General features: G+C 44.1%; 1 protein-coding gene across 1 annotated transcript in view; it reads right to left on the bottom strand.

Annotated features, from left to right (window-relative positions):
• Nucleotides 1–266: 266 nt before the first annotated feature.
• The window catches only part of LOC112248837 (protein Niban 2), a 56,700-nt gene continuing 42,749 nt past the window's right edge, over nt 267–14,217 (bottom strand). Inside the window, exons 7-14 of the mRNA XM_024418175.2 lie at nt 12,828–12,932; nt 12,408–12,570; nt 11,454–11,641; nt 11,066–11,221; nt 9,849–9,962; nt 5,339–5,446; nt 5,017–5,128; nt 267–3,213 (exon numbers count right to left, since the gene is read on the bottom strand). Of these exons, the coding sequence (XP_024273943.1) occupies nt 1,901–3,213; nt 5,017–5,128; nt 5,339–5,446; nt 9,849–9,962; nt 11,066–11,221; nt 11,454–11,641; nt 12,408–12,570; nt 12,828–12,932 (2,259 nt within the window). The 3' untranslated portion in view covers nt 267–1,900. The remainder of the gene's footprint in view (nt 3,214–5,016; nt 5,129–5,338; nt 5,447–9,848; nt 9,963–11,065; nt 11,222–11,453; nt 11,642–12,407; nt 12,571–12,827; nt 12,933–14,217) is intronic.

A 14,217-nucleotide genomic window follows, 5' to 3' on the forward strand; every position in this document is an offset into this window, starting at 1 on the left:
GTCTTGCTTCAGACTAACTGTAGATTGACTGTCATATTTCCATCTGGGCACAATGTGAATGCAAGACTAAATACTGCTCCACTTGAACCCAACAATCATTGATGGTCCATCCATTTTCAAAATTTGAGAGTAGTTCAAATATCCAGTCCCATCCCTGAGCTGTTTAACAAACAAAAAAAAGTGGCAAGATGTCCACGTCGTTTTTCAAATCCCAGACTGCCCCTTTAACAAACCTTTGTGTTCCAAAGGAAAAACATACAAACATATTGAATCAACAATGATTTATTATCAGTAACAGTCCTGTGTATAACATTGAGTAAAATAAATCTAAAAGTACAGGCATCAAAAGGGATGCGGGATAGGGACGTAAATGCAGAGTGCAATACATAATAAATACAAATAATTGAGGAGATCATATTATGTGTATCAATGAAGGCACTGAAGAGAAAGTAAAAAATAAAAACGTGTCACAGCTGCTAAGACGAGCATCTGTGGAAAGACTATATGACAGTGAAAAGGGTCAAAAACGTATGAAGTCAACATAGCATTAAATACAGTATGTACAGATGCTTTCTCTGTTGGGAATAGCTCAATGTTTTAACTGAGGTATTCATGTCAATAAGAATTTGTCAAATATTAAGGACAACATATCAAATACCATTACTCGTTTGCCTTGCTTTCCATGTCTTGCGATAACAGAACAGTTAACACATCAATATGTTTGACGGATTGTCATTTCAATTTGAAACAGAAAATAAAAAGTACTTTGAATGAGATGTTTTCTAGTATTTCATAAGGCACTGTTACTACAGAATTGCTTGCACAAATTGCTTGCTCCCCAGACACCTTTTCAACATATCTCAATAAATACACGTCAGAAGAATATTATTGGAGGTTGATGCACAATTATAAAAGTATTGGAATTACTCTGATAGAAAAAGAGATTCAAAAACGGACAGGAAACGTCAGAGTAGAGAGCAACTGTACGAAAGTGACAATGAAAGAACACCAATAAGATGACAACAATGGACATATATCAGTCGTTGAACCTATTGGAATAAATACTCTGTGATTTTGAATTTAGCCATGGCTAGCTATACTGTAGCTTTGCTCATGTTGTCATGGTCCACTCTAAATACAATTGAACACAAACTAGATAAGTCAGACCGTTGACAGCTTTTGGATTCAGGGTAAAGCCAATTCAAGTGGTTGAGCAGTAGTGCAGATCATAGAGGACAAATCAATGATGATATTGAACGTTATATACCCCACCAAGAACACCTGAAGTGTGTGAGTTAATTTCATATTCACAGCACACCATAGTATGGACACAACTGGGTCTTTCTATTGTGCTCCTCATACACTACCCAGTGAATATATAGTAAAAAAAAAAAAAAGGACAATGTAGTGAGTCCCTAAATCTGGTTCCAGATTAGTTTGTGGCCTTTCTAATTCCAAAGCTGCCATTGCCAAGCCATGTTTTTTTTTTATGACAATGAGTGACAGTGAGAGTTGGCATGAGTGCACAAACATCTGGCACTCAAGCCACAATGCACATGCTATCAACTGGAATGTGGACGTAATCTGTCAAAATATAGAAACAATAGGAAAACAACATATACAGGCATTGAAGTTGCACCTGAACACCGATCAATGTACATACAGACTGATGATTTGGTAGAGGTGGATAATATTGGTGAAAAAAAGTAACTGTTATTAAGAGAATAATCTTGACAACGAAAACTAAGCGGTAAAATTATTGGCAAAACTACTGTATACAAACCATTTCCATTGATGAAATTGTCTATGCTATTGTGAGATTAATTGTGTATAATATCCTGGTCTTGGTAAAAAATAAAAAAAATCCAAATTGACACCAGCATACAGTCCAAACAATGACTCATTCCACACTGGGGCCGTCTGCCTTCTCTGAGTCCTCCTGCGCTCCTGCTCCCTCCTGGGACACAGTCACTCCCTCTTCCCCAGCCTCAGGGATCACCTCTGCTGCCTCTGGCTCCTCTGTACTGGGGGCAGCCTTCTCCACCGCCTCACTGGTGGGAGACTGGAAGCCACTGTCGTCATGTGGAGGTGGAGGGGGCAGGGAGTTCAAATCCACCGTGGGTTGTGGATTTGCTCTCTGGACATTTGAAGTGCTCTCAGTGCTCTCCGACTCCTCTGGCATTGGTGCAGGGACAGGGACTTTCTCCAGGGCTGTTGTTGTGGCTGCAGGAATTTCTGTTTGTGTGGGTGCAGGCACTTGGAGCTCTGTGTCCAGGGCTGTTGGTATGGGGATCTCCTCTTGTCCTATGGGTGTTACTGCTACTGCCTCCATCTGCGTTGAGGGTAGGGAAGATACCGCCTCTGAACTAGGAGACGTATCCTCTTGGGTTAGAGCTGCTGGTGCCGAAGCCTCTTCCGGAACTGTTTTCAGAGATTCCTTCTCTTTGCTTGAGGGTACACTTCTAACCTCCTGGCTTGAGGGGGACACTTCTGCTGCGGTCTCCTGTGTAACTGCAGCCACCTCCACGCCTGGCTCGCTGTCCTCTTCCTGCACAGCATTCTCTATCTCCTGTATGGCACTCTCAATGGCTGATGCTGTGTTCTCTGAGTCCTGTAAGGAGCTCTCAATCTCTAGGTACTTCTCCTCACGCTCAGCTTTCTGGGTCACATCCTCTGAGATTTTGGTCTGCACCTCTGGGGCCACACTCACGATCGTCACAGACTCTCCTCCTTTCAGGACGGAGCCATTCGTTAGGGCAGGGGATGGACTGTTCTCTGGCTGGACAGGAGGTGGAGGGGCTTTCTTCTTTTCTTTTGGAGTGGTTGCATTAACTTTGACTGAATCCTGGTGGACGATCTCTGGAGACGATGGAGCGTCCTGGTCCTCCCCCTCTCCCTCCCTCTCCTCAGGGATGCCATCCACACTGGGCACCTCGAGGCAGGACTCGTTGACCAGGATGGGGGAGCCATCCAGCTGGATCATAGAAACCACCTGCTTCATCCTGCGCCTCCTATGGGCCTCCCCACTATCACCAGTCTCTTCCCCCTCTACCTCATCTTGTCCCCGTCCTTCCTCCGGTCCTGTCCCGTACTCCCCAGCCCAATCAATAGCAGGGTTGTCCCCCAGCAGGTGCAGGTTGGGGTCACTGCTGGTCAATACAATGCTGTCCCTGTACAGATTGTGTCTCCTCTGGACTGCTGCCTCCTTCACAGCTACACAGGGAGGAAGAAAGAAAGGATAGAAAGAGAGAAAGAGAGAGAAAGGTCATTAAGACATTGTACACCGGAGGTTCGTTCCATTTAATTTCAGAAATTAATGACACCCACCATCTCAGATTGTTCCGAAATGGTTTCTGTAGTTGCATTATTTGTTTTAACATTATATATGTACTTCAATATTATTTTGTTGAAAGACATTTGGAATTCTGAGAAATAAAGCTAATTGATTGCACACAAATAGGCAATTTCAATTTACAGGATTCATATAATATTAATTAAATATTAACTAAATATAATGCCCCAAAATTCACTGAAAATGCATTACATAGTATGAATAAACAATAATCCAAGCCGCAGTGTCATACTACCTGTCAAATATAGATAACTGATATTGTATACTGGCCATTGGGATGGGCTTGGGGTGGTCCGTGGGAGGCTTTTGACCATTTATTTGGATTTTTCATGTTTCATACACTATTAAGAAGTGGTTTGCACCAAACTGGAAGATGGGTAATATATTTATTGAATATTATATGAATCCTATAAATTAAAATGGTAAATATGTGCAACATTATATTTAATTTCTCAAATGTTTCAAATAATCTTTCAACAAAATATTGCTTATATTATCTGTTTCTAACTGCAGAAACAATTTCAGAACAATCAGAGATGGAGGCTGTCAATCTTCTTTCTTGTGCTTTTGAGGTGAAACGACTCAGGAGTGGTATCTCTTCTAAACACATCGATTTTGCATATCACTAGAGCATGGAGTTTTTCCTAGTGAGGTCATTTGGTGACGAAGAACTCTGGGGCCTAAATATAGCCTGTGAGTACTCGTATTCCATACACTGAATACACAAGACAGGGATCATCAACTAGATTCAGCACCAGGACAATCTTTTCTTGAGTGGATGGTCAGGGGGCCGGAACATAATTACAAACGACACACTTAGAAGCCCAACAGATATAATGTTTGACTGAAACATAATTTTAAACCTTGCTTATTTGCATATGCTCACATAGACTGAGTGTACAAAACATTAGAAACACCTTCCTAATATTGAGTTGCACCTCTTTCGCCCTCATAACAGCCTCAATTAAGCATTTCACAGGGATGCTGGCCCAAGTTGAATCCAATGCTTCCCACAATTGTGTCAAGTTGGTTGGATGTCCTTTGGGTGGTGGACCATTTTTGATACACATGGGAAACCTTTGAGCGTGAAAAACCCAGCAGTGTCGCAGTTCATGACACATTCAAACCGGTGTGCCTGGCACCTACTACCATCCCCGTTCAAAGGCACGTAAAGCTTTTGTCTTTCCCATTCACCCTCCGCATGGCACACATACACAATTCATGTCTCAATTGTCTCAAGGCTTAAAAATCCTTCTTTAATCGATCTCATCCTCTTCATCTACACTGATTGAAGTGAATTTAACATCAATAAGGAATCATAGCTTTCACCTGAATTTACCTGGTCAGTTTGTCATGGAAAAAGCAGGTATTCCAAAAGTTTTATACACTCACTTGGTGCAGATTTGCTTGTGTAGTATTTTATGTTGAACCCTCCATTTATTTTTTATTAATACATGTTTTGCTCAGAAAACTTGGGAGGGTCAAACGAAATCACCGCCAGTTGGTTAACCCTGACAGAAGGCATTCAAATATAAGAGAAGTACATGCCTGCGTCCCAAATGGCACCCTATTCCTCCTATTGATCAGGGCCCATAGCAATGCAATACAAAGGGAGTAATGGTGCCATTAAGGACAAAAGCCACTGTTTCCATTGTGAGACTCACCCATCATGATGTCCTTCATGACAGAGTGCAGCACCACTTCCTCAAAGATGTTCTCCACCAGGATGAAACGAGAGAAGTCCTCAAAAATCAGCTCCTGGAACCGTGGCAGCTCCTGGACACGGCAGAGGAACAAGTATGAGAACAGAGGACCCATAAAAGGTGTCATACACACTCAGGAGAGACATGCAGAGAAACAGTAAGTTAACAGTATGAATGACAAAGGGAATGCTATTGCATGGAAGTGTAATGTCAGTTTCACACAATGTATGCATTTGACCCGTCCTAGACACACTGTCTGGCCGGCTATAGCTGCTAGACGTACAGATGCGACCGAGGGAGTGAGCTGCTTCAGCATGTAAGGGATGAAGATCTGAAGAAGAGCCTCTCGGAAGAACCTCTTCCGGACTGTGCTGCTGTCATAGTCAAATTTCTGTGGACAGACAGGAGGGAAATAAAAGACAGGAGATGTTATGATTTTTTAGAGAACATTTATGTTGTATCAATCAGCTCAATCCTACATTTTCCAAGATGGAGTAGCAGCAATACACGTTTGTTTTTGTCCCGTGTAAATATTCATCATTTTTCGTCTTTCTGTATACATTTCAAACTCTTTTTCCATTTTAGAATTAAATACAGCTCCCTGCAACCCGCCTCACCCAACGTGGTACGGATCTACTATTTTTTAGACCTTATAACCGGAACCTCCATCAGAAGCTAGCCTTCAGAAGCTATCCAGCTAATTAGCTACTAGCTATTTAGTCATTGTTAGCCACTGCTAGCAGTCTTTACCTTTAGCACAGACACCAGCCGCTTTAGCCTGGATAGCCCGGGTAATATCTGCACAGCACGATATCAGCCCGAAGCATATCGGACTGCTTTTTTCCCCCATTACATCACCGGATTCCTGCCACAAGCCCTGGACCATTACACCGGATTATCGCAGCTATCTAGCTGCTACCAAGTGGCTATCGTGGCTAACGCCCTTGTCCAGAAACAAGCACCAGTTAGCCTTGAGCTAGGCCCATTCCCCCAGCTAGCAAACACAGTACACCAACTACAATACCTCTCTTGCCAATTGGCCTGGACCCTTTGTCGACACGGAGCCCCTCCGATCCATCACAACTGGTCTGCTGACGTATTTCGGCAAATGTGCTCTCAACCGGCCTCTGCGTCGTTGATGTCGGTGAGGACCCAGGTACTAGCCCCGGCTTGCTAGCTCTCTGAGCGCCGTGTCTCCCGCTCGCATAGCGTAGTGATAACTGCCGAGCGGCTCCCTTTTTCATCCATTGCTGCTTATTGGACCCTATGATCACTCGGCTACACAGCTGATGCCAACTGGACTGTTCATTAACACGGTACTTCATTTTGTTTATCTGTCGGCGCCAGCCTCGAACTCAGGCCCTGTGTGTAGCCAACTGACCCTCTCTGCCCATTCATCGCCATTTACACGTTATTGTGGTCCTAGCTTTTTACCTGTTGTTGTCTTAGCCCTCCCAATCAACACCTGTGATTGCTTTATGCCTCACTCTAATGTCAATATGCCTTGTATACTGTTGTTTAGGGTAGTTCTCATAGTTTTTGTTTTACTGCGGAGCCTCTAGTCCCGCTCTACATGCCTAGATTAGCTCCCTTGACCCCCCCCACACACATACGGAGACCTCACCTAGCTTAACTGGCGCTTCCAGAGATGCAACCTCTCTCATCGTCACCCAATGCCTAGGTTTACCTCCACTGTATTCGCACCCTACCATGCCCTTGTCTATGCATTATGCCCTGAATCTATCCTACCACGGCCAGAAGTCTGCTCCTTTAACTCTCTGCTCGAACGCACTAGACGAATCCTGGCTTAGAAAGGCCACCAAAAATTCTAAAATTTCCATCCCCTATTACAATATTTTCCATCAAGATAGAACTGCTAAAGGAGTTGGAGTTGCAATCTATTGTAGAGATATCCTTCAGAGTTCTGTCATACTATCCAGGTCTATGCCCAAACAGTTTGAGTTACTACTTTAAAAATGAATCTCTCCAGAAATAAGTTTCTCACTGTTACCGCTTGTTATAGACCCCCCACAGCTGTGCTCTGGACACCATATGTGAACTGATTCCCCCCCATCTATCTTCAGAGTTCGTACTGTTAGGTGACCTAAACTGGTATTTGCTTAACACCCCGGCCGTCCTACAATCTAAGATAGATGCCCTCAACCTCACACAAAATATCAAGGAACCTACCAGGTACAACCCCAAATCCGTAAACATGGGCACCCTCATAGATATCATCCTGACCAACCTGCCCTCCAAATACACCTCTGCTGTTTTCAACCAGGATCTCAGCGATCACGGCCTCATCACCTGCGTCCGTTATGGGTCCGCGGTCAAACGACCACCCCTCATCTCTGTCAAACGCTCCCTAAAACACACAGGCCTTTCTAATCGACCTGGTCCAGGTATCCTGGAAGGATATTGACCTCATCCCGTCAGTAGAGGACGCCTGGTTGTTCTTCAAAAGTGCCTTCCTCACCATCTTAAATAAGCATGCCCCTTTCAAAAAATGTAGATCTAAGAACAGATATAGCCCGTGGTTCACTCCAGACTTGACTGTCCTTGCACACTGCACAAGCTTCGAATAGTCCCCTTGATATGAAACTTTTCAGGGAAGTCAGGAACCATTACACACAGTCAGTTAGGAAAGCAAAGGCTAGCTTTTTCAAACTGAAATTTGCATCCTGCAGCACTAATTCCCAAAAGTTTTGGGACACTAAAGTCCATGGAGAATAAGAGCACCTCCTCCCAGCTGCTCACTGCACTGAGGCTAGGAAACACTCACCACCGATAAATCCACGATAATAGAACATTTCGATAAGCATTTCTCTACGACTGGCCACGCTTTCCACCTGGCTACCCCTACTCCGGCCAACAGCTCTGCACCCCAAGCTGCAACTGGCCCAAGCCCCCCCGCTTCTCCTTCACCCAAATCCTGCAGAATCTGGATCCCTACAAATCAGCTGGGCTAGACAATCTGGACCCTCTCTTTCTAAAATTATCCACCACAATTGTTGCAACCCCTATTACTAGTCTGTTCAACCTCTCTTTCATATCGTCTGAGATTCCTAAAGATTGGAAAGCGGCCACGGTCATCCCCCTCTTCAAAGGGGGAAACACTCTAGACCCAAACTGTTACAGACCTATATCCTTCCTGCCCTGCCTTTCTAAATTCTTCGAAAGCCAAGTGAACAAACAGGTCACAGACCATTTTGAATCCCACCGTACCTTCTCCGCTATGCAATCCGGGTTTCCGAGCTGGTCACGGGTGCATCTCAGCCACGCTCAAGGTCCTAAACTATATCATAACTGCCATCGATTTTTTTTTAAACAGTACTGTCCAGCCGTTTTCATCGACCTGGCCAAGGCTTTCGACTCTGTGTATCGGCAGACGACACCATTTTGTATACATCTGGCCCTTCCTTGGACACTGTGTTAACAAACCTCCAAACGAGCTTCAATGCCAAACACTCCTTCCGGGGCCTCCAACTGCTCTTAAACGCTAGTAAAACTAAATGCATGCTCTTCAACCGATGGCTGCTCGAACCTGCCTGCCCGCCTAGCATCACTACTCTGGACTGTTCGGACTTAAAATATGTGGACAACTTTAAATACCTAAATGTCTGGCTAGACTGTAAACTCTCCTTCCAGACTCATATTAAGCATCTCCAATCCAAAATTAAATCTAGAATCAGCTTCCTATTTCGCAACAAAGCCTCCTCCACTCATGCTGCTAAACATACCCTCGTAAAACTGACTATCCTGCCGATCCTTGACTTTGGTGATGTCATTTAGAAAATAGCCTCCAACACTCTACTCAGCAAATTGGATGCAGCCTGTAACAGTGCCATCCGTTTTATCACCAAAGCCCCATATACTACCCACCATTGCGACCTGTATGCTTTCATTGGCTGGTCCTCGCTACATATTAGCCGCCAAACCCACTGGCTCCAGGTCATCTATAAGTCTTTGCTAGGTAAAGCTCCGCCTTACTCAGCTCAATGGTCACCATAGCAACACCCACCCGTAGCACGCGCTCCAGCAGGTATATTTCACTGGTCATCCCCAAAGCCAACACCTCCTTTGGCAGCCTTTCCTTCCAGTTCTCTGCTGCCAATGACTGGAACGAATTGCAAAAATCACTGAAGTTGGAGACTTATATCTCCCTCACTAACTTCAAGCATCGGCTGTCAGGGCAGCTTACCGATCGGTGTAGCTGTACACAGCCCATCTGTAAATAGCCCATCCAACCTACTACCTATCTCATCCCCATAGTTGTTTTTTTCTGCTCTTTTGCACAGCAGTATATCTACTTGCACATCCTCATCTGCACATCCTCATCTGCACATCTCTATCACTCCAGTGTTAATTGCTAAATTGTAATTACTTCGCCACTATGGCCTATTTATTGGCTTACCTCCTTACTTAATTTGCACACACTGTATACATATTTTATATTGTGTTATTGACTGTAAGTTTGTTTATCCCATTTGTAACTCTGTGTTGTTGTTTTTGTCGCACTGCTTTGATTTATCTTGGCCAGGTCACAGTTGTAAATGAGAACCTGTTCTCAACTGGCCTACCTGGTTAAATAAAATTTATAAAAATACAATGTTATCCATCCATGTGCCTTGCAAGCCATATATGACATTTTTGTGTGCTTATCTAGATTCACTGGTTTTACACACCAACTAAACTTTTTTGGGGGGAGAGCGCAATGGTCTTGATTAGTCATCGTGCCTATGTCATGGTGTGCACTCGGCCAACAGCCATTCCTTTCCTGTCTGCCTTACCTTGATGACCCGGTCCTGGCAGCGCTGGATGTTCTTACAGAGACCCTCTGGCCCCTGGTCCTCCAGACTCTGGTGGAGGATCTGCTCAAAGGTGTAGACCGCATCGTCCATTTGCTGCACAGAAAGGTTTGTTTATCAGTTTACATTTTAGTCATTTAGCAAACGATGTTATCCAGAGTGACTTACAGTCAGTGCATTCAACTAAGTTTAGTAGTGGAAAAACAACCACAAATCACAGTCATTGCAAGTAAACCAATCTTTAAAATGGTCTATACTCTACCAGACAGAAAGAGAACGCAGAGAAATCGGTTTATAAAATGGATCATCATGTGGGCATGTTGGTGACTCAATAAACTGGTGAACTCCACTAAGCAGTCATCCGACAGTGTATAGATAAAGTCCATGATTTGCCTGTTTGCTGAAATCACAAAATGCCAAGCCAAGAACAAAACATTCCATCAGTTTTCATATATTCACCACAAGGGGACACTATCTTCCCAACAATTCCTTTTAAAGTGTAGCATAACAAAATAGGATTGCTTTCTATATACTAGTTGAATCCTGTCCAATAAAACCCTTCCCTACCTCCATTCTAAACTAATCACACTCTGAACCCTGAGGGTAGATCTTTGCTATTGTATATCTGAACTATAAACAGAATCTTGGATGCAAAGCAACGTTCAATTGTTGAACTCTCTGAGACCTTAGCCCCCGTCTGAGAGGTCTCACCCCCAGCAGCTTCTAGCCACTACAAAGAGGTCAGCCTATGTGATTCACAGTGGGGGACAGAGTGGTGAATACTTGGCTCTAGGATATCTCTCCAACAACAAACAGCCTTTCAACAGAGACCAGCCAGCCAATGACAGTAAACCACCACTCACTAACCAGAATGTGCTTGTTCTCCAACCAAAACAGCACAACCAACAACCACAAAATAGACCTGCAGGCCACATCCTTTCAGCACTCATACACCAGCCAGGAACTCAAATGGAGACATTTCAGCAATTATTTAATTAGTACCCCATATGTCAGTTTAGTGATTAACTGTCCACATCATCAGTAAGAGGTTGTGTCACGTTTTGCAGAATGTAATAAGGTGTAGGAGGGTGTAGTTTACGTTTGCATTTGGATCACATTCAATTAAGCTAGGTACGACAACCTCTCACAGTCATTGCAAGTAAAACCGTCATCCTCAATCAGTGCAAGTTAAGTTGTACCTCTCTCATGAGGATCTGTGCCCTCTGGACGAACACAGAGGGGCTGGAGACGTCAAACCTCTGCTGCAGGCCGTCCAGACTCAGGTCCTCTACTTTCTCATAGCAGCTCTGCATCTTCACCGGGTGGAAAGCCAGCATAGAGATCTTCTCCATGTGCTGACAAGAGAGGGAGAGAAGGAGGGAGAGAAGGAAGAGTGAGGCTGGGTTGACAGAATTAACACAGACCATAGAGACCAGGCTTGGATGATATACGTCTTTCAATTCACTCATCAATTTGTATGCTACACTTCAGATATCACCTAAAATGGGTGGAATAAAAGCATGCAGCTAAACTGTTATGCTGGATCATTAGACTGACACCCATATAAATGAATAACAACGTTCTCACCTCTCCCAGTTTTTCCTTGGTGCTGTCGTTCACTGTGTTCTTGCTCATGTCCACCAGCTCTCTGAAGAAGACGTCCCTAACCTCAGAGAAGCCTCGACTGGTGGGCTCCATCAGGGCCTCCAGGATAGAGCTGATGTAGGGCTGGATACTCACCTTCAGCAGCTTCTCTGCCTTAGGCAGCGCCACCGCTGTGAGGAAACACATCGAGAGAGAGAGAGGATGTCAACACACAGACTAGTCTACATGACTTTATAAACTGGCAGAAGTTCCACTGTGACCCATTGTGCAACACATGCTTTTCTCAAGATATGATTCGTCCAAAGGAATTCAGTTCCTCTCCATATAAGACTGTTATTGCGCAAGACTAAGTCCCCCATGTAACTGTTGATGGAATGCTGCTATTCTTCCTGACTTCAACTCAATGGACGCAGGCTGTCAACATAGCACAAAACTGTCTGTGGCTGTGACAACCACCTGCCCAACTGTTGGCAAATATTTGTCACACCACTGGCAAAGAGCCCAGAATGACATACAGGCCAGACATGTATTGTAGGTATTCAGAGTATGAACTAGAATCTACCATTGTACTGCAACTATCGGTATTTACCTACAGTTGGTCCCAAGTTGACCTGGCTTGGGCACAGATCTAGGATCTGCTTACTCCCCCAAAATCCATTACTGGGTGGACTGTAAAACTGACGTTGGGTCAATGTCTGGGACTAGGGCTCAACTTCATCTTACTGTGGATGGCTCAAACCTTTTAAATATATTTATTGTGGGATATTTATTTATTTATTTTATAAAGATGTAATAATGAAGAGGAGACATGAAAGGTGGAAAAGTTGGCAAGTCAGAAATGCAGTGGTGTGGATTCCAACTCATGCCGACTCTAGTGTGCATGAGCTGGGGTCTGCAGCTCTAACAGGTGGACCACACCGGTCACTGAGGGTTCACCTTTGATTTTGTTGCTGACGTGCTCCTTGGAGGTGATGATCTGATCCATGTCTGTGCGTATGGAGGCCTCTAGAAGGGGGCGTCCAGCCTCACAGCTCTGCACCACAGCCTCATACTGGGCCTGGGCCTGCCTCACCACCAGACCATAAACAGCATCGCAGATCTGCATGGGGACACACAGAGGATTGTTATGTTTGCATCTTGTATTGAGAAAAGCCACTGGGCCGAAACGTTGACCAAAGTGCCATATTATCCACCTTTGTGAACATGGAATACAAAGATGTAGATCACCAGCATTCTTGCATCCCAACATGACATGGATTCATGTACAAACAGGGAACTCAGTAGCTGGTTAAGGAGAAGACATTTTCCCTATTATTATAAAGGGGTATTTGGTCAGTTGTGTGAGATAGGACTTACCAGCATCCAGTTCCTCTGCCTTTCGTGCATTTTGCCTTTCAGTCCCGGGGTGATGAGATCCCTGACCTCAGGGAGAAGTGTCTCCATCACCAGGTTGGCCAGAATCTACAGGGATGGTAGTGGGTTCAAGATCAGATGACAACAATAAGTGTGGTGATGCTGTGCTGTTTGAGATGCAAGACAAATTTCCCAAAAAGAGACGCAAAGTGATTCATGAACTACTGAGACCAATACAGCCATACTTCCAGAGTGATACAATTCTTATGACCTACTAAGGTCATACCAGCTCACCCTCTCCACCTCTGGGCAGTGGGGCTAATCTATGGCTTCGGGGCAAAGTATTTATTTATACATGGGAAGTGGTTCATTGAAGGTCCTATTCATGCTTTGTATCTGCTGGAGGGCATCCTCCAAAAGTCTGTATACTAGTCTACTGTACTTTTCCCTCTCAGGTGTGGTCGGCACTCTACACTACAGATATGTCAGAGCTATCGAAACCTGAGAACTGGTTTTTCTAGCCTGATTGCTCTAGATCAGTGGTATTAAACTCTTACCCTATGAGGTCTGCAGCCTGCTGGTTTTCTGTGTACCTGATAATTAATTGCACCCACCTGGTGTCCCCAGGTCTAAAATAAGTGGAACTGGCTTTGAGGTCCAGAGTTGAATATAAGGGGCCCAACACATTCATCACAACATATTTATCATGACTATCTTCTATTGTACTTATTTGGCCTTGAAGTCAAGAGCTTTGGGCTAGGCTGCATTGGATGCGAGTTACTGATCTTGATGATATGGGACAGAGGAATGTGTAGGAGTAGAGTTGGCAATGCTGCCAGAGAATCTCTGTTCTACCATTCTGGTGTATTTCAACTTGAAACAGAAAGATGAGTGCTGGTCTTATCTGTAGGTGTCTCATTGGTGGTGTGTCACAGCAGGGAACGATGAATGACAACCACTGTTTGGTTATTGTAAAAATGTTAGCCAAGGAGTGCACAGATGTGCACAGATTGCAAGTGATGTAGCAAGTTAAGTTGACAATGCCTGCCATGGACATTTCCCAGTTGCTTTGAATGTTCAAAATCATAGTGTAAGAACACTTTTAAATCCCTCAAATGAGTCAGTTTTGTCTAGCAACAACAGCCAACTAGCTAGCTAGGTAGCCATTTAACTTTCTAGCACATTCACTAATTTATTGTAAACAGTTAGCTACCATGTTCTTGTCAAACTATCAACAGAGTAGCTAGCAAAAAAACAAAATATGCCAAATAACAGTCTAAAAACCACTTGTGGGCAAATAATAGGAATCAGATTTGTATCAGATTTCAAACCACTTATGAAGGTGGTTTGAAATGTGGCTTGAAATATCTGATTCCACGTGGCTTTTGGTTGT

Source organism: Oncorhynchus tshawytscha, linkage group LG04 (assembly GCF_018296145.1).
Source record: "Oncorhynchus tshawytscha isolate Ot180627B linkage group LG04, Otsh_v2.0, whole genome shotgun sequence".
NCBI lineage: Eukaryota > Metazoa > Chordata > Actinopteri > Salmoniformes > Salmonidae > Oncorhynchus > Oncorhynchus tshawytscha.